Here is a 20,346-nt window from a genome sequence, read left to right as displayed (position 1 = left end):
ACTTTTGGGATGCCCTGCGCATTTTTTCCCCCACTCCTCCTCGCAATCCAGCTTCTCCAAAGACACAATAACCTTTTCTCCAAGACGTAAATGACACCTTAAGAAAACTGGCATGCTGAAAACCTACCGAGACCTCAATTCAGCTGCCTCAAAATTCGTTCCAGAACCGGCTGTGGTTTTACTTCCTGCCACATTTGCCGAAAGGCGTGACTCAGACCCAAAGCCCGGAGAAAACTTTGCTGGGACTTTAAAGGAACAGTACATGCAGTTTTTCCTCCTTCCTCAACCCTCCTCCGCCCCCCCCACAACTCTCCCGGCTTTCACTTTCAAAGAATATGGTTTCAATCACCATCCGTCATCATCAATGTTGCTCCCCTCTTTTTGGGGTGGGGTGGAGAGGAGAAGAAAGATCTCCTCCCCCCCCCCTTCCTCCCCGATGAGCAAGCGACATATTTGTGAGTTGATCGGCAAGCCAAAACATGCCCTTCTTCATTCATAACACGCAACCTGACTGCACGAAAACAGTTAGTTAGCGTGAATGAAGTGGGTGTGGGGCTTTCTCGTAAGATCTGTCAAAGCAAAGTGGCTGCCACACAACCCTTATCGAGAAGTTTGCAGCTCACAGACGTGATTGAAAGGTGCCACTCTTCTCTAAAAAAAAAAAAAGTAAAAAAAATAAGGTTCTACATTTAGGCAAGAAAAAGAAAATGCACAGGTACAGTATAGATCCGTGATGGCAAACCTATGGCACGCGTAGCCATATCAGTGGGCACGCGAGCTCAGCTCCGGAACGCATGCCTGCGCCAGCCATCTGATTTTTGGGCCTTCTGGCCCCACTCCAGAGGCCCCACTCCAGAGGCAGGTTGTTTCCTGCCTCCAGAGGGCCTCGGGAAGTGGTGGGAAAGGCCCGCTTCTCTCTCTCCCCAGGCTCCAGAGCCTTTCTAGGAACTGGGGAGGGCAAAAGTGACCTTCCCACCCCCTCGGAGGCCTCTGGGTGTCTGAAAACAGCCCATTTGCCAACTTCCAGTGGGACTGGAAGTTGGCAAATGGGCTATTTCTGGCCTCCGGAGGGCCTCCGGGGAGATGGGGAAGGCAGTTTTCACCCTCCCCAGACTCCTAGAAAGGCTCTGGAGCCTGGGAAAGAGAAAAATGGGCCACCAAGCTATCGCGTGCCAGGAGCAGGGGGAGGGGGTGTTGTGCGCATATGCACGGGGGCAGGGTGCATAGAATTATGGGTGTGGGCATGCGTGCGTGTGACCCCCTGCTCTCCCCCCATTCCTGGTATGCGATGGCAAAAAAGTTAACCATCACTGGTATAGGTGGTACTTTGCTCAATAGTAGTAACTGTGAGAGGGATCTTGGAGTCCTAGTGGACAACCATTTATATATGAGCCAGCCGTGTGCAGCAGCTGCCAAAAAAGCCAACACAGTTCTAGGCTGCATCAACAGAGGGATAGAATCGAGATCACGTGAAGTGTTAATACCACTTTATAAGGCCTTGGTAAGGCCACACTTGGAATACTGCATCCAGTTTTGGTTGCCACGATGTAAAAAAGATGTGGAGACTCTAGAAAAAGTGCAGAGAAGAGCAACAAAGAGGATTAGGGGACTGGAGGCTAAAACATATGAAGAACGGTTGCAGGAAGTGGGTATGTCTAGTTTAATGAAAAGAAGGACTAGGGGAGACATGATAGCAGTCTTCCAATATCTCAGGGGCTGCCCCAAAGAAGAGGGAGTCAAGCTATTCTCCAAAGCACCTGACAAGAAGCAGGACAAGAAGCGATGATGAATGGAAACGAATCAAGGAGAGAAGCAACCTAGAACTAAGGAGAAATTTCCTGACAGTTAGAACAATTCATCAGTGGGACAACTTGCCTCCAGAAGTTGCGAATGCTCCAACACTGGAAGTTTTTAAGAAGATGTTGGATAACCATTTGTCTGAAGTGGTGTAGGGTTTCCTGCCTAAGCAGGGGGTTGGACTAGAAGACCTCCAAGGTCCCTTCCAACTCTGTTATTCTAAATGATTCTAAATTCTATGCCGCCTGTTCGTGTATTTATTGATTTGCATTTATGTATTTTTATCCCACTTTTATTCTTATGTTTATAAATAACTCAAGGCGGCAAACATACCCAATACACTTTCTTCCTCCTATTTTCCCCACAATAATAACCCTGTGAGGCAAGCTGGGCTGAGAGAGAGAGAGAGATTGGCCCAAAGTCACCCAGCTGGCTTTCATGCCTAAAGAGGGACTAGAATACCCATCTCCTGGTGCTTGGCTGAAAGTCACCCTACTGGCTTTTTGTTCCTAAGGAGGAACTAAATCTCACAGTCTTGGTAGTACAGTGGTCTAAGGCACCCTGTTATTAAGCTGGTTATTAAGACCAGATGCCTGCAATTACTGCAGGTTCGAATCTCGCCAAGGCTCAAGGTCGACTCAGCCTTCCATCCTTTCTAAGGTAGGTAAATTGAGGACCCAGTTGTGGGGGCAATAAGCTGACTTTGTATAAAATATACAAAAGTATGAAGGCTATCGCTTAGCGCATTGTAAGCCGCCCTGAGTCTCCGGAGAAGGGTGGCATATAAATCAAATTTTTTTTAAAAAAAAACCAGTCTCCTGATGATTGGCTCAAACCAGGGGTCGGCAATCTTAAATTGACTCAATTTATTATTTACTGTTTATTTACTGTTTATAAAAAAAATTATTATATGTATATGAAATCTTAATCTGTTCACCGCCCTGAGTCCTTCGGGAGAAGGGTGGTATAGAAATTCAGTAAATAAATAAATAAATAAATAAATAAATAAATAAATAAATAAATAAATAAATAAATAAATAAATAGCCGAAGAGCCATTTGGACCTGATTCCCACAGAAAAGAAAACACCAGGAGCCACAAAACCTGGGTGGGCGTGGCCAACTCGACGTCACTCATTTCAACCAGTTGTCACGTTTCGATGTCATCTCAAATAAATTGCACTCCCAAACAATTAATCTTTGCTGAAATATTCCATTTATTGAGTACGACAGATCTGGCCCTGACTTCGTCGTACTCAAGAAATGGAATATTTCAGCAAAGATTAATTGTTTGGGAGTGCAATTTATTTGAGATGACATCGAAAACTGACAGATAGCCGATACTAACCCTCTGACCCCCAAACCCTTCCCTTTCCGTTCCCCAATTCTCTTCTTCTCATTGGCCATCTTCCAAGTCAGTCTCCCCAGTTTCTGACCTCACCCTACAGGAATGTTCCCCCCCCCATCCCATCTCCTAGGGGATATTATCTACAGAGAAAATAAGTAGGTGAAAAGTCAAGCCTCGTCTTTTTATGGCAGCATCAGAATGCTGACACCAGTCACATGACCACCCCCCCAACCATGCCTATCCAGCCGGTCATTAGGGCAGAGAACCGGTTGTTAAAAAACACTGGGAACCACAAAACCCTTTGGGCATCCTTCTCTCCCTCCCTCCCTCCCTCCCCCTCCTTCTCTGCATCTCTCTGTCTCTCCCTCTCTCTGTATCTCTCTGTCTCTCCCTCTCTCTGTATCTCTCTGTCTCTGCCCTGCCCACTTCTCCATCCCCCGCCGTCGCCCTTTCCTTCTCAGGCCAGGCGAGGAGTGACTGGAAGGGGAAGGCGATGGGCGCAGCCAGCCAATGGTGGGATCACTTGACAGGGAGTCACAGCAGAGGGCCCAACGAGCCGCATGCGGCTCTGGAGCCACAGGTTGCTGATCACCCGGTCTAGGGCCTCCTACTTGAGAAGGGGGTTGGGCTAGAAAACCTCCAAAATCCCTTCCAGCTCCATTCTGATTACCTCTCCATAATAGTCCTTTCTCTTTCCTCCCTTCCTTCTGAGGAAATGACAGTGTTGGCACCCACCCAACTGAGGTTGAGTAGCAACGCTCCCAGTTTCCCTTCTTGGTCCCCCCCAACTGGGCACAGACATTTGTCTCCTCCGTTGTGCCTCTCCCAACCCTCACTGCACACACTATGGAATGCGGTCACGTTGCTCCAAAGTGAAGTGCAAGTGATGACTCAGACGAGGTTGTAAAATGAAATCCGCAGGCAGACTGGGAGAACGGAAAACCGAACCTTTTCTCAGCCTTCTTCCTGGGTAAAAAGGGTGGAGAATGGAGATGAAAAAAAAAAAAGCTCTGTGGCCTGAATCATTTCCGGAAAGGGGGAAAAAAAATGTTATATGGAGTAACCGGGTGATTAACCCAGGAGCCACGCTTGACTCAAATGGGAAGAAGCTCACAAATGATTCAGTTTTTGTTTTGTTTTTGTTGAAAGGAAGAAAATGATAAAATCTCATGCCAGTAGATGTTTATGAAAGCAACCTGTTGCCAAAAATGGGTGGATGAATTCTACTTTAAAGCCAGGGGGAAGTTCTTATTCATTGATTCATTCATTGATTCATTGATTCATTCATTGATTCATTCATTCATTCATTCATTCATTCATTCATTCATTCATTCATTTATTTGGTTCGATTTATATGCCGCCCTTCTCCGGAGACTCAGGGAGGCTTACAATGAGTTAAGCAATAGCCTTCATACTTTTGTATATACCGGCTTAGTAGGGCTTTTGCCCCCCCCCCCCCCCCCCCGCAAGCGGTGTTCTTTTTTTTTATCCAAAGTCAGTTTATTGCTCCCCCTAATCCGGGTCCTCATTTTACCTACCTCGGAAGGATGGAAGGCTGAGTCAACCTTGAGCCTGGTGAGATTTGAACTCGCAGTATTTGCAGGCAGCTGGCAGCTAAGTGCTACTTTAACAGCACTTTAGTCCGCTGCTCCACCAAGGCTCCTTTTACTTCTCTTGCATGCAAAAAAAGATTCACTGATGAGATTACCTAGTTTGGCAATGAAACATCTACAAGAAAAGTAAACAAGCTCAGAGAGCACCAAGGACCCCACAGTCCTCCCCCTCCTCCTCCTCCTCCTCCTCCTCCTCCTCCTCCTCCTCCTCCTCCTCCCCATAGACCCCATTTCTTTCTAGCACTGATGATCCTGGTTTGACAATGAAACATCTATAAGAAAAGCAACCAAACTCCGAAAGCACCAGGGACCACAAAGATGACAAAAGGTAGAAATTGTGTTAGGAGAAAAATCAAGGAGAATTAGAAAAATTCCAAGGGAAAAACTTGTGGAATGGAAAAAAGGAAAAGTAAATTTGTGGATTCGCTTAAATACATGAGGGATGAAAGCTATTGTTTCAGACAACGAATGTTAAGAGAATTCTTCTTGGAGTCCCACATAGGTGTAAGTAGTATTAGGCCATGAAGGAAGGAAGGAAGGAAGGAAGGAAGGAAGGAAGGAAGGAAGGAAGGAAGGAAGGAAGGAAGGAAGGAAGGAAGGAAAGAAGGAAGGACAGACGGACTGTAAGTAAGTAAGTAAGTAAGTAAGTAAGTAAGTAAGTAAGTAAGTAAGTAAGTAAGTTTGGGCTCATGTAAGTATGAGAAAGTCATTGAGGCATATTTCTAATTAAGGAATCAAGAAGAGTTTTTAAAGATTAAAGTCCTAGGCAACTGATCACTCATTTGAGAGCCCTTCCATGCCACTTCCACTGCATCACATTGTATTGCACTGAACACGAACCATACAAATAACTAAACAATAAAATAGAACACAATCAACTCATAGAAAGAAGAGTATCAATATGTGAGTGTTACTTGTTACCATATTATTATTGCCCATTGAAGCCAATGGCCCAGAGCATGAAGTTCAGTTCTGATATAATTTTTTTAAAAAATTCTTAATAGAGCAGGTCAACTTCACGGGATGCAAAAACAGAAGGCAAAAAAAAAAGGATAATCGTCTCCTCAAAGAGGAATCAACAGATCTAACTTAAAGCCACTTTTTGAGATGCCTTGCTCGGCAATGCTGGAATTGTGCCAAGAGTCGCCTTCATCCAAGCAGATTGCTGGTCTTTAGCCTTCTACAGGTGTGTCCCCAACTCCTGGTCCATCTCTGCCTAGCAACCCGTTTGAAAGCAAGCTTTCACGAGGATGTCCTAACTCTTCCATTTCTGGCACGGATAACAGCGAAGCTATTGTTTGCTTCGGTTGAAATGATCTGAGTTTACCTTGCTAGTTTAATGACCTCAAAGAATAGTTGAGATAAGTGTAAGAAAAGAAAAGAAAAAAAAAATCAAGGTAATTTGCGGTGCTTTCTATGCTAAAGGGAACTTAAAAAGCTTCTAGAGGAGATAATACAGGAACCAATAAAGGGAGAGCCAGAGCAATTTTGACTAGGGATTCCAATAGAAAATTATACAAAAGATATACAATATTTAACACTACATATATTAACAGCAGCTCGCATAATATATGCGCAGAATTGGAAGAAGGAATGTCCACCAACTGAAGAGGACTTAATTAAAAAAAAATCCTCGAATGCGCAGAGACGGACAAGTTAACAAAGGAAATTAATGAAAGAGAGGATACAGATTATTGTAGAGTGTGGCACAGATGGTATGATTGGTGGGAGAAAAGGAAAAATGAAAAAAAGGAGTAAAAGAAAAAAGAGGGAAAGGGGAAAAAAAGGAGATTGTGTTGCAGATCAAACTATAGTATAGTCGATATAAAAGGAAGTTCGATTGTTTAAGCAGATTAATGAAAAAGTTAGAATATATGTAATAATAAGAAAGGATCAACTTAAATGAGCTGATGACAACAGAAAAATGATATGTACATAAGTGTTGTATGTTTTGTGTTTTGTGTTTATTTTAATGTGTTTAAAATAAAAAAAAACTTTTTATTAAAAAAAAGAAAGAAAGAAATGATCTGAGTTTACCTTGCCAGTTTAATGACCTCAAAGAATGGTTGAGGTAAGTCTAAGACAAGAAAAGAAAAAAATCAAGGTAATTTGTGGTGCTTTCTATGCTAAAGGGAATTTGGCAGTCCCATTGCCCGGAGGATTATTGGTTGCCCTCTCCCCTCTTTGCAAGAGCTTTATAGCTCCTGCTGCCTTAAGAAAGTTCAAAACATTCTTAAAGATCCATCTCATCCTGGGCACCCCTTTTTTTTTTTTGAACTATTACCATCTGGCAGACGGTACAGGACAATACAAACAAGGACAAATAGGCTGAAAAACAGCTTCTATCCCAGAGCAGTAACTATATTGAATTCTACGGTATAGTGCAATATTAATGCAACATCAGGGGTTTTCAATTCAATTGCATAGAATGTGAAGGATGTGTATTTGTGTTTTATTTTTATAGTTACAATGTACACTGAAGATGGCATTTAATTTCATTGTATGAGGTGTAATGATGATAAAGTAAAGGTGGGGCTGCTGGGGGTTCGCAGGGGTTCGGGAGAACCTCTAGCTAAGATTCTGTGCAGTTTGGAGAACCCCCAAATCCCACTCCTGGCTGTCCCCGCCCACTCCACCTTGCCCCTCCCAGGAGTCCCTACGCGGTCTGCTTTGGATGCAGGTAAGTGCGGGGCAGCTCGGGGAGGGCAAAAAATGGGCCTACTGGAAGTTCAGGAAGGCCAGAAACAGGCCCATTTCCAGCCTCCAGAGAGCCTCTGGAGCCTGGGGAGGCCGTTTCACCCTCCCGGAGGCTCGAGAAAAATCTCTGGAGCCAGGGGAGGGCAAAAATGCACCACCACCCCGCCATGGTACAGGAGGCCGACTAGGCCATGCCCATCATGGCCACACCCACCCAGCAACCGGGCAGAGAACCCCTTTGTTGTGGCTCCGTTACCTGAGCCTGTGTCATCGGCAGGAGAGGACTCTGAGAGTGAAGGAGAGGAGTTGGCAAGGCCTCCCTCTCCAGGACCCTCCTCTTTGGCAATGCCTTCGGTGTCCACCGAAGGGCAAGAGATAGGGCCGGGGCCAAGCATGTCCATGCAGGCACAGGTGGACAGTGATGAGAGTAATGAGTCTTGGCTGGATCCACGCCAGCGTCGCAGAGATAAGCGTGCGCAACAGAAGAAAAGGCGTGCCCGAGATTAGGCTGAGTCACTGGACCACACCCCACAGGGTATAAAGGGGAGCGTGGTGGCCAGTCAAGCCTTGTGACGAACAAAGCTGAAAGCTTCCACGCCATTCTGCATTGCCAGACTTTTGCTATAGACTTTGCTGGATTATCTTTGGACTTGATTTACTCTGTAATTATTGAGCATTTTACTTTGATGTACCAGAAGCGGAGAGAAGTTATCTCTTCCCTTCATAAGTAATAAACTCTTGGCAGGCAGCCACTAGGTTGCTGCCAAGTTCCGTTATCATAAGGAAAAGGATTTTGTCGGCTGGTTTGGTTTTTAACTCTTGGACGTCTGTTGGTGTGTGTGCGTGTGGGACGGGGACAGAACATGACCTGGAATTCCAATCTCACTATAGGGTACCTGAGGGCTGTTAGTACACACTATTGCTAGAATCGTATTGGGTGAGAAGAAGGAGGAGATGCAACAATGACTCACTTGATCACTTGAAAGAAGGGAAGAGTAGAAGACCAGGCAAAGCTTGGGGGTGGAGTCAGGTGAGTAATCAGCCTAGAATCATTACATTCCCACAAACAATTTAAGTCCAACCCCTCTTGAATTCCGTTGACTCTTCTCTAGCACCAATTTTGTGCATTAGGTGACTAGATTGTTGTCTATAAGAATGACCAATAAACCATCTTACCTGTAAATCTATGTGTAGTCCCGATTCTTCTCATCTTGAAGGGGGCTAGTCATACATGGATCTTGCTGGGTCCAACTTTGCTTTCTTCCATGATATTATATTTTCATACTCATAAGAAAGAGAGCTCCCCTAGGTTCCCATTCACCTGGAAGGAGAGAAGAGGAGGTGCAATGTTAGATTATCACAGCCTTGGTGGAAAATTGAATTGTGGGGAATCCTGAACCAAATTCTATTTCAAAAAAGTTTAGCTGGATACCATTAAGTAAGTCAGATATAGTTGGCCCAACCTTTAGGAACATTAAGTTAACAGAGGGATACAATCAAGATCAAGTGAGGTACTAATACCACTCTATAAAGCCCTAGTAATGACGTGGTGGCTCAGTGGATAAGATGCTGAGCTTGTCAATCGAAAGGTCAGCAGTTCAGTGGTTCGAATCCCTAGTGCCGTGTAGCGGGGTGAGCTCCCGTTCCTTGTCCCTGCTTCTGCCAACCTAGCAGTTCGAAAGCACGTAAAAAATGCAAGTAGAAAAATAGGGACCACCTTTGGTGGGAAGGTAACAGCATTCTGTGCGCCTTTGGCATTGAGTCATGCCGGCCACATGACCACGGAGACGTCTTCAGACAGCGCAGGCTCTTCAGCTTTGAAACGGAGATGAGCACCGCCCCCTAGAGTCGGGAACAACTAGCACATATGTGCGAGGGGAACCTTTACCTTTTTAAGACCACACCTAGAGTACTGCATCTAGTTTTGGTCACCACACTATAAAAAAGATGTTGAGACTCTAGAAAAAGTGCAGAGGAGAGCAACCAGGATGATTAGGAGACTGGAAACTAAAACATATGAAGAACGGTTACAGGAACTGGGCCTGGCTAGTCTAGTGAAGAGAAGGACCAGGGGAGACAGGATAGTAGTCTTCCAATATTTGAGGGGCTGCCACAGAGAGGAGGGGGTCAAACTATTTTCCAAAGCACCTGAAGGCCAGAAAAAGGAATAATGGATGGAAACTGACCAAGGAGAGATTCAACCTAGAAATGAGCTGGAACTTTCTGACAGTGAGAACAATCAACCAATGAAACAGAAGCTGCCTTCAGAAGTTGTGGGAGCTTCATCACTTGAGACTTTCAAGAAAAGATTGGACTGCCATTTGTCAGAAATGGTGTAGGGTCGCCTGCTTGAGCGGGGGGTTGGACTAGATGACCTATAAGGTCCCTTCCAACTCTGTTAATCTGTTAAAGGAGTGTGGTTAGAATTATGCCTCATATTCTGAAATATGCTTTTAAAGGTCATAGTAGAAGCATCATGAAAGAGCAGCCTGAAGCCAAGAAAGTGGCCGTGATATCATTCAATTTTAGGATATGATTCAGAAAACCGGATTTGATGTGGTTGGATTTTAGGGTCAAAATTGTGAGCTAAGAATCACCTCTGGAGGGCAAAGATGCATTGCTCAATGTTCCCAGTCTTACAAAATAATAATAATAATAATAAATGTTCTAAGCTGCTTAAAGAAGAAGAAACAATGGAGAATGAAATGCCTCGCTTAAAAGGCAGCGCCTCTCAGGATAAGGTCAGCCCCGTGGGGTTCAAGAGGGGAAAATGCATCGCTATTGAAATATTCTGCGCTGTGTGCACTTCAGTATTTGCAAACAGTCCTACTTTTGGAGCCTTGTGTGACTGACCCAGGAATTCCTTGACCTGCGAGAGCTTAAAAGGGGCTACGAGTACAGATAACCTTATTGAATTCAAAACGAAAGTCAAATCCACCAACTTGGGATGTCTTAGCAACCACGTTTCCCCCTCCAGCATTCAGACCCTCGACAGCTGCATTGGTAACTTGCAAAAAAGGAGGTGGGGGAGAGGAGAACTTTCATTTGATCTAAGGTCATTCGAAATCACTTTCCCCCCTTTCTTTCAGCCTTGGCCCCAAATATTGACATGCCCATTTATCTGTGCCCATGACATTTCCTCTCCTCTTTATAATCTTCTTGGCAAATAATGGCGGCTAATCCATCATCTGCACAAATACACGAGGGTGTTTTCAAGTTGCTAGGAACTGCCCGCTCACAGACGAAGGGGTCAACAGAAACTCTATTGGCTCAACCTAAATCCTCCACTTCACCCTGAAAAACACAACGGCTCGAGTGTTGTGGGTGCAGCCGCCCAAGGACCCCTCGACAGAGGTCTGCATCGCGTGCCAAATAAAGCCCCTTCTGAGATGCAATGGAAGAGTTGCAAAACCCAGGGTGGAAAAAAAAACAAACACCAGTGTAAAGGGCTCTTGATGCTCTCTGAGTTTGCTCGTTTGCTTGCAGACATTGATGATGATACCTAGTTTGGGTCACGAAACATCTACAAGAAAACAGCCGCGCTCAGAGAGCACCAAGAACCAGGGGTGGGATTAAAAAAAAAATTACTACCAGTTCTGTGGGCGTGGCTTGGTGGGCGTGGCTTGGTGGGCATGGCAGGGGAAGGATACTGTAAAATCTCCATTCCCACCCCACTTCAGGGGAAGGTTACTGCAAAATCCCCATTTCCCCCCGATCAACTGGGACTTGGGAGCCAGAGAATAGATGGGGTCGGGGCCAGTCAGAGGTGGTATTTAGCGGTTCTCCGAACTACTCAAAATTTCCGCTACCGTTCTCGAGAACTGGTCAGAACCTGCTGAATACCACCTCTGCCAAGGACCCCATATTCCCCTCCTCCTATTCATCTCAATAAACCCCACTCTCTTTTAGCATTGATGATGTTACCTATCTCACTCAGTGGCTCGCTCGCCCCACCCACACAGCCCAGCTGATTTCTGCACCTCGCCCTTCTACTCATAGCGGCTGCCTGAGAAGGTGTGCTGGAAGCTGCGTGCATGAAATCAGCGAGTGTTTGAAACTGCGCACGCGTGCTCACATTTTTGCTTTTTTTTTTCTTTGACCGGATGGTGAAGAAGAGCTAAAGAAGCTTCTTGGAGGAGAAGCGAAACATCTTCAAAGAAAAGAAAAAAAAAGAAAGAAAAGAAAAGAAAAACCAAGAAAGTGGACTGCCATCTGTCAGAAATGATGTAGGGTCTCCTGCTTGGGCAGGGGGGGGGTTGAACTAGATGACCTACAAGGTCCCTTCCCACTTCTCCAAATTGTTCCCCAACACTTCTCCAAATTGCTGGAAATGTAAATTTTATAAAGGAACTTATTACCACATGTGGTGGACCTGTCCAAAAACAAAACAATACTGGCAAAAGATTAGAACACAAGTAGAAGAAATCACACAACGAAGATTAGAAATGAGACCAGAAACCTTTCTTCTAGGTATAATAAATGGACAATATGAAAAGGAAATAAAATATTTAATCATCCATATATTAACAGCAGCACGAATAATTTTTGCACAAAATTGGAAGAATAGTGACACACCGACAGAAGATAGAGTAATTAATAAGATTATGGAATGTGCAGAAATGTACAAAAGAATTACAAGATAAAGAGGAACATGATTATTATCTAGTATGGGAAAAGTGGTATACCTGGTTGAAAAATAGAAAAAGGAAAAAAGAATAGGGAGTAATTGGAGTTACAGAAACAGGAACATAAATCGCTAACATAAATTAACAATGAATCATAAAGATAGATATATGAGTAAGATCAAACAGGGAAGAGTCAAAACACAAATAAGAACATACATTACTGTTGTTTATTTGACAATATATATTTGACAAAATGTATATTTGAAATCTTTGTTTACATGTTTTGTTCTGTATGTTTTGTTGTCACTAGTTCTGTTTTGTTTGTACTTTTAAACAAATAAAAAATTATTTAATTTAAAAAAAAAAGAGTTAAAAATGGAGCAACGACATTAGAAAGTATTGCAGGCAAAAGAACACTCCGGATCATATAGGTTGGAAACATGCGGATGGGACATTCATCTTGCAGTGGTGAGGATTGATTATCAACATTTGCATTCTGCTCCAGTGAAACAACTTCAAGCAGGCATGTCAATTTATACACCTTTATGGCCGATGTTATACGATGCATGGAGAACTGAGTCGGAATGCAAGATCACAGGGTTTTTTTGCAGTGTGGTTTCCTCCCTTTGCACCTGTTATGTCTTTTTCAAGGACACTCCTTATTTCTCGATCTAGGCCAGATCCTGCATTTTTGACTTTGAAAAAAAAAAAGAACTGCAGTTGGATAACCCTTCAGCTGGGCCAAATTGAGATAAGGAACCTTTGAAATCCAAGAGGCCTGTTTTGAATGTCGATAACATGGAAGGGATCTCGCCCTCCCTGGCTAATTTCAAACAAGATACTCTTTGAAAACAAGTGGCGAGACTTTTTTGTCTTTCTCTAAGCCTTTTTAGGCTTCCAGGATACCATGTATCTCAGTCTCTTGTCTCCTTTTTTTTTTCTAGGTTAAAGGTAAAGGTAAAGGTTCCCCTCACACATATGTGCTAGTCATTCCCAACTCTAGGCGGTGGTGCTCATCTCCGTTTCTAAGCTGAAGAACCAGCACAGTCCGAAGACGTCTCTGTGGCCATGTGGCCAGATGACTAAATGCCAAAGGCGCATGGAATGCTGTTACCTTCCCACCAAAGGTGGTCCCTATTTTTCTACTTGCATTTTTTACATGCTTTCGAACTGCTAGGTTGGCAGAAGCTGGGACAAGAAATGGGAGCTCACCCCCTTATGCGGCACTAGGGATTCAAACTGCCGAACTGTCAACCTTTCGATTGACAAGCTCAGCATCTTAGCCACTAAGCCACCGCATCCCTCTTTTTCTAGGTTAGACATACACAAAAGTCAAGTTCTCGGCTTCAATCATCTACCCTTCTTTTATTTTCTAAGAAAGCCTACGAGGCTCAGAAGAATTCTGTTTTTTTAAAAAAATGGTCCCAGGGGCAGACATTTTGCTTTCTAGCAATTCAGCTTCCCATTTCATTTTTACTTAATCTTTAAAAAATTAAACTCGGCTAAGACAGGAGGGTTTAAGACTTGATTGCCTAAGTCTAAGACTTGAGGGCACATGTCCTACTCCACAATGTCAACACATGATTTGGTCTTGATTGTGGGAAATGCCACATTGTGTGAAATTTCACATTTTTCGCAAAAAGAAATCCCCGCCTCCAACTCCAGGGATTCCTAGGCAAAGTTAGATAAAAACCATTTCCCAAATTTTGCAAGTTCAGAGTGTGTTAGTATAAACCAAGAAGAAATAGATCTAACTGAATCGGAATGGTATAACCCATTTTTTTCCAGACTCTGTGAAATTTCAACCTGAAGATTGAACTTTGATACAATCAAAGCTCCTCTTTGATTATTCAACCTACAAGTTGAATAATCAGATTCTCTTTGAAGGTTTGATGGAGTTTTTGCACTGGATGCTTTTACTGGATCGCATCACAAATTCAGTTTAAATTAATAATTCAAATAGAAATGCAAATTCAAATTGGATCTTTGATTTGCATCCTTCTAATTCAGCAAGGAACTGAACTGGTCTCGGCTCAAAAAGCTAAGCACGTTTAGGTTAGATTCATGCTTGGATGGGTGAACTCCAAACAATTCTAGGGCTTATGCTTGGTAGGGTGGTTGAAAGAACATTTCAGCAGAAGACAACAGCAAACCATTTCTGGACTGTTGCTCAGCCTACTACAGAGATACATCTCATCTGGGATCAAAAATACAAATTAAATAAATAAATAAACAAACAAATAAATAATCAAGTGAAAAGAAATTCTACCTTTTTGTTTTTAATGTAGAAAAGTTTGCAAAGAGCCTGAAAGCTTGCTGAAATATGCAAGGTCCCAAATGTTCATTTCTTTTGACTGCCATTATTCCCATAATAACAATGCTATCTCCACTATTGTAGCATACGCAGCCTGTTCAGCTTCCAGTTAAATGTGAATATTCGCGGTTCCGCCACAACGCAACAAACTCTCTGAAAAAAACCCAAAGTAAATTATAGAAAACTTATTTCAACTAAGGCTTTATTGTTGTTTTACAGATTTCCTGTTTAGGTTCACGTTTCTTAAGGCTTTGCAACAAAGGAAGGGAAAAAACCAAAATAAGCGTTAAAAGTAGCTTGCCTATCAAATAAACGATCCAATGTGTTTTAGGTTCTTTGGACATTTCTAAAATAGTTCCAGGGAGAAAGGATTTTCTTCCCTTCCCTTTTCTTTAAAACAACCCCTTCCCTGACATTCTGATCCCTTTAATAACTTCCTGGATGCTTTGGAATTTTTGACCAAACGTTTCATATTATGAATCATCATCATCATTTGCTACGAACTTCTTCCTATCTTCTGAACTCTAAACGTACCTTTACCACCCAATGCATGCTAACTAACATTGTTTAAATTTTCTCTGTTTGAATTGGGGAGTATCCACATTGCAATGCCTTAAAAAAAAAAGCAGATCCCTATGTATCATTTGAAATGGATACAGGAATAACCCTGGTCAAATTAGACACTGGGGAAAAGCAGGACGGGCAGGAGCGGTGGTGGGATTCAGCCGGTTCTGTCCGGTTTGCACAAACCATTAGCGGTGACTGCGGGAGGCTGCGCCCACCCACCTGGACACAATGCGTAACTACTGCGCATGCACAGAAGGCCGTGCCCATGTACAGAAGTGGCGCGTGTGAGTGAATCGCGCATGCACACACATTTGTGAACTGGTAGGGCGGTAAGTGAATCCCACCTTTGGGCAGGAGGCAGCTAATAGGTTCTCAACTGGTCTGCATTTCCCCCCCAATTTTCAGCCCGAAAGTGGTTCTGCAGGGGGTTTGAAGGCCACAAAGTATGCAGGTGGGTGCCATTTCATTGCCACCTAGTGGTAGGAGTAGGAAAGAGAATGGAAAAAGATGGAGGATTCAACCTACTTGCTACTTTCTTTTTTTTTTAAATAAGCAACCATTTAATTCATAAAATATGTAGTGATGTATAAGATGTGCTGACGCCACACTCATAGACAATTTAAAAGAATTAAATTATGGAAAGGAAACCTACTAGTGATTCAATATTTCTTGGCAATGTTAGTATTGGTGACAGTATGTTGGTTGGAACTTTATTTTATTTTATTTTTCAATTTTTATTTATAAGTACAAACTAAACAGAACAATGAAACGTACAAAACATAAAAACATATAAACACCCATTTCAATACATGTCCAGTTTGTCGCAACTGTAATATACATTTCTCTTTGTATTTTGACTCTTCCTTATTTGGTCCTTCCCTTTTGTCTAGCTACTATTGATCTTTGTTAACCTATGTCTGTTCTTTGTTTCCATCATACTATATTTGGTCATTTTGTTTACTTCCTATTGCTTCATCTCTTTCCTATCATTCAACCAACTATACCACTTTTCCCATACTAAGTAAAAGTCATGTTCTTCCCTATTTTGTAATTCCTTTGTGAGTCTATCTAATTCCGCACACTCCATAATTTTATTGATTACTTTACCTGGTGTTGGTATATCACTACTCTTCCAGTGTTGCGCATATAGTATTCGTGCTGCTGTTACCATATGTATAATTAAATAGGTTGTTTCTTTTTCATAGTATCCATTCGCTATGCCTAATAAGAAGCTTTCTGGTCTTAGTTCTATCTTTTGGTGTGTTATTTCCTCTATTTGTATTTTGATCCTTTGCCAACATTGTTTCGCCATTGGGCAGGTCCACCACATATGGTAATAGGTGCCTTTGTGGTGGTTGCATTTCCAACATGTTGATGGCGTGCCGGGGAACATTCTTGCCAATCTGGCTGGTAGCAAATGCCACCTATAAAACATTTTATAGAGATTTTTTTTTTTAGGGTACAGACATTGCTACTTTCAAGAAGGTTATGGTTAGCAAGAAACTGTCTGCAAGGAAGATAAATCCTTCCATTCCCCGCTATCCTGTCAGAGCTGAAGAAGCTTCTGGGATGAGAAGCGAAACCTCTTCAAAGAAAAAAAAACAAGGAAGCCCAGTTGCCTCCTGAAAAAGCACCTTTGGGACAACCGTGACCTGGATGACGGAGAATCTCTACAGAAGTGGTGAAAGCGGGTGGGCGGAGCCTCGTGCCGCCATCGCTACCGGTTCTCCAAACCACCTGCCAAAACCGCTACTGGATCGCCCGATCCAGTCCAAACCGGGAGCATTTTATCCCTGGGTTGGTGGCCACTGAGAATCTCATCATCTGAGAATTTTTTTCCCCCCAACTTCTATTAAAAGAAGTGCTAACCACCCCATTTTAGGATCGTGAATTCGGTTAGTTTATGCGTTGTGTAAAGAAGTACTTCCCAAAATGTCATGCCATAGATTTGCATAAAGTGATTATCATAGTGGTATAATTTTAATTTTAATCATTTCTCTAAGGATCCATAGTGTGTGCTACAAGAGTCACACGTTGGCTCTGTTCAGGGGCGGGCTTCAAAAATGTTAGTGAGGGGTTTTCTGGCTGGTTGCTGGGTGGGCGTGCCATGGTGGGCATGGCCTGGTCAGCCTCCTGCACCATGGCAGGGTGTATGTTTTTTTGTCCTCCCCGGGCTCCGGAGGCAACGGCGAAAACGGCCTCCCCAGGCTCCAGATGCCCTCTGGAGGCTGGAAACAGGCCCATTTCTGGCCTTCCCAAACTTCCGGTAGGCCCGTTTTTCACCCTCCCCAAGCCTTCATGCATGCCCTGCACTTACCTGCATCCAAAACGGGCCGCATGGGGACTCCTGGGAGGGGTGGGGTGAGATGGGAGGGGCCAGCCAGAATTGGGATTTGGGGGTTCTCCAAACTGCACAGAATCTTAGCTAGAGGTTCTCCCGAACCCTTACGAACCCCCAGCAGCCCACCTCTGGCTCTGTTTTTCTTCATTTTGCTCTCCAACATGATCCCAAGATCATTTTCATAATCAACAGCTGCCCATTTGAGGTATATCTGAAGCCAGGCCTCCATCTATCTGTTTGTTTGTTTGTGGGTGAATCACTTCACACTTCCATTGAATCACAAAATTCCATTTCGCTGACCTTTAACTAACTGGATGAGTTCACTATGGGACTTCTTCCAATCCTTTTTATTCCAACCATCTTCAATTGTTTGATGTCCGGAGCAAACCTGACCCTTTTGTTGCTGTTTTTTCTCACTTTGGATTATTAATGATAAAATTAAAAAAAAACAAAAAAACAGCCAGACTCTTAATATAGAATCTCACCGATTTTTGCATTCCTGGGCTAATTCTTCACCTCCTGTTCTTTAATTACAAAGTCAGACCGGAATCTGCCCTTTTATCTCATGCCAAGTTTACTCACAATTTTGAGGAGGTATTTGATCAAAAGCTTTTAAATGCTCCAAATGCAATATCTATTGAATCACCATCCTCCTCCGGATTGCTAACGGTCAAAAGGTCAAAATGATACGGACAGAGGACTCATTTTAAACGGAGGAAATCTTGAATTCCAGACTGCTTTAAGATAATATTGCTGCAAACCAGTTGAATTGTCATTGCTGCCGAGAGAATCGATGGCGTAGTAAAACTCAACATATATTATTATTATTATTATTATTATTATTATTATTATTATTATTATTATTATTATTTAATCTTTAGTGAGATTCACAGCCTTTGAGGCTGGTTAATAGCTCAGCAGCTCGAGTCCTAACCAAGGACCTAGGAACTGTTAAGGTATCGTCGGAGGATGTAAGCTGTTCCGAGTAAGGTGGTTTTTTGTAGAGTCAAAATGTTCAAGTCCGGCAATTTTAGAATTTCTAAATAGCGGGGTAGCCCTTTGGGTATTGCTCCAAGGGCTCTAATTACAATCGGGACAACACACGATTATTATTATTATTGGTTAATCTTTAGTGAGATTCACAGCCTTTGAGGCTGGTTAATAGCTCAGCAGCTCGAATCCTAACCAAGGACCTAGGAACTGTTAAGGTATCGTCGGAGGATGTAAGCTGTTCTGAGTAAGGTGGTTTTTTGTAGAGTCAAAATGTTCAAGTCCGGCAAATTTAGAATTTCTAAATAGCAGGGTAGCCCTTTGGGTATTGCTCCAAGGGCTCCAATTACAATTGGGACAACACATGATTTCTTCTTCCACAGTCACTCAGCTTCAACTACTACTACTACTACTACTACTACTACTACTACTTCTTCTTCTTCTTCTTCTTCTTCTTCTTCTTCTTCTTCTTCTTCTTCTTCTTCTTCTTCTTCTTCTTATTATTATTATTATTATTATTATTATTATTATTATTATTATTATTATTATTATTTTGATGAAACAGTGGAGGCCATGCTTGGTAGGGCTAAAGAAACAAGTTGAAAATAACAGCATGAATTTTAAAAATGAACAGCCCAACGCTCTTCTGCGAGAAGGCAGCAATCAAAGCTACAAGGATAGAAAAGGCTTGGGAATAGAAGTTGATTAAAAACTAAATATAAATATAAATCAGCAGCGTGATGTGGCTAACCAGAGGACAAATGCAATTTTAGGCTACATCAACAGAGCATTTGGAGCTGGGTTCTATCCAGGGGTGGGTTCTAAAATTTTTTACTACCGGTTCTGTGGGCGTGGCTTATTTTGTGGGCGTGGCTTGATGGTCATGTGACAATTCTTTAGGATTTAGCAGAGGTACTGGTCTACCAGGCTTTTAACTGCTTGCAGAGCTGTACCGGTCTACTCATTTGTTTTTGGAGGCACCGGTCTACCCATTTATTTTTGCAGGCATCGGTCTACTCATTTGTTTTTGGAGGCACCGGTCTACCCATTTATTTTTGCAGGCATCGGTCTACTCGTTTGTTTTTGGAGGCACTGGTCTACCCATTTATTTTTGCAGGCATCGGTCTACTCATTTGTTTTTGGAGGCACTGGTCTACCCATTTATTTTTGCAGGCATTGGTCTACTCATTTGTTTTTGGAGGCACCGGTCTACCCATTTATTTTTGCAGGCGTCGGTCTACTCATTTGTTTTCTTTTAACACTGATCAGCTGAAGGGTGGCCCTTTGAAGCCCCGCGGCAAGAGTTTAAACAGTTTTTTTCCCTCTAGCCGATCAGCTGGGACTCAGGAGGCAGCAATAGATTGGGGGTGGGGTCAAATAAAAGGTGACATCATATTGTCACCGCTACCGGCTCGACGGAACCGGGCGGAACCAGGAGGAGCCCACCACTGGTTCTATCCAAACAGAATACATTTTTAAAAAATGTATTTTATGAATCACAGTAAGCCATAATTTCCACTTTCCTCTGTTTGGGCAGTATCTCAATCAGCAGCGGGTTTCAGATATTCTTACCACTGGTTCATCCCGCGCGCGCCTTCCAAACCGGGCCTTCTGCATGCTCGCTCTGCACACACCTTCCGTGCATGCGCCGGCCTCGAAAACATGACTAAATAGGACGGCATTGTATTTGGGCTGGTGGGCAGGGGTGGGCCCGCCTGCATTCACCACTACTGGTCCCAACGAGCTGAATTCCACCTCTGATCTCAATTCTGGAACAGGTTCCGAAAAGAATCCCCAGAAAGATCAGAGATAAAACTTTGGGAAGAGAGATGAAAAGACGTAATAATGTTTAGCTGTGAGAAAAGACTGAAGCACCACTCATAAGGCCACTCTCTTAAAAGAAATTAAAGGATTACCAAGTGAATGGCCCAAATCTGTGTTTTTGATTTTGTTTTGATTTTTAAACTCATTCTGGAGTACCGGGGATGAGAAAATGATTTGAAGTTTCAGCAAGGCATATTCTGACTGAATGTTAGGGGGAAAAACTTTCTAAAAG

General features: G+C 43.0%; 1 protein-coding gene across 9 annotated transcripts in view; it reads right to left on the bottom strand.

Annotated features, from left to right (window-relative positions):
- The window catches only part of LOC148112507 (uncharacterized), a 243,759-nt gene that overhangs the window by 150,449 nt on the left and 72,964 nt on the right, over window positions 1-20,346 (bottom strand). For 5 of the 9 annotated variants that reach the window (XR_015729346.1, XR_015729345.1, XR_015729354.1 and 2 more), the window contains one exon: window positions 8,630-8,774. Coding sequence is in view for 4 of the 9 variants with exons in the window: in XM_087875696.1 (XP_087731822.1) it covers window positions 128-264 (137 nt within the window). In the remaining 5 variants the exon portion in view is untranslated. Of the gene's footprint in view, window positions 1-127; window positions 329-8,629; window positions 8,775-20,346 lie in introns of those variants that run through there. The other 4 variants (XM_087875696.1, XM_087875695.1, XM_087875694.1 and 1 more) reach the window with 1 other exon arrangement.

This window comes from Pantherophis guttatus, chromosome 9, assembly GCF_059756535.1.
Source record: "Pantherophis guttatus breed Tessera chromosome 9, ASM5975653v1, whole genome shotgun sequence".
Classification (NCBI taxonomy): domain Eukaryota; kingdom Metazoa; phylum Chordata; class Lepidosauria; order Squamata; family Colubridae; genus Pantherophis; species Pantherophis guttatus.
The sequence above is the reverse complement of the archived record's forward strand: the minus strand, read 5'-3'. Positions and strand labels throughout refer to the sequence as shown.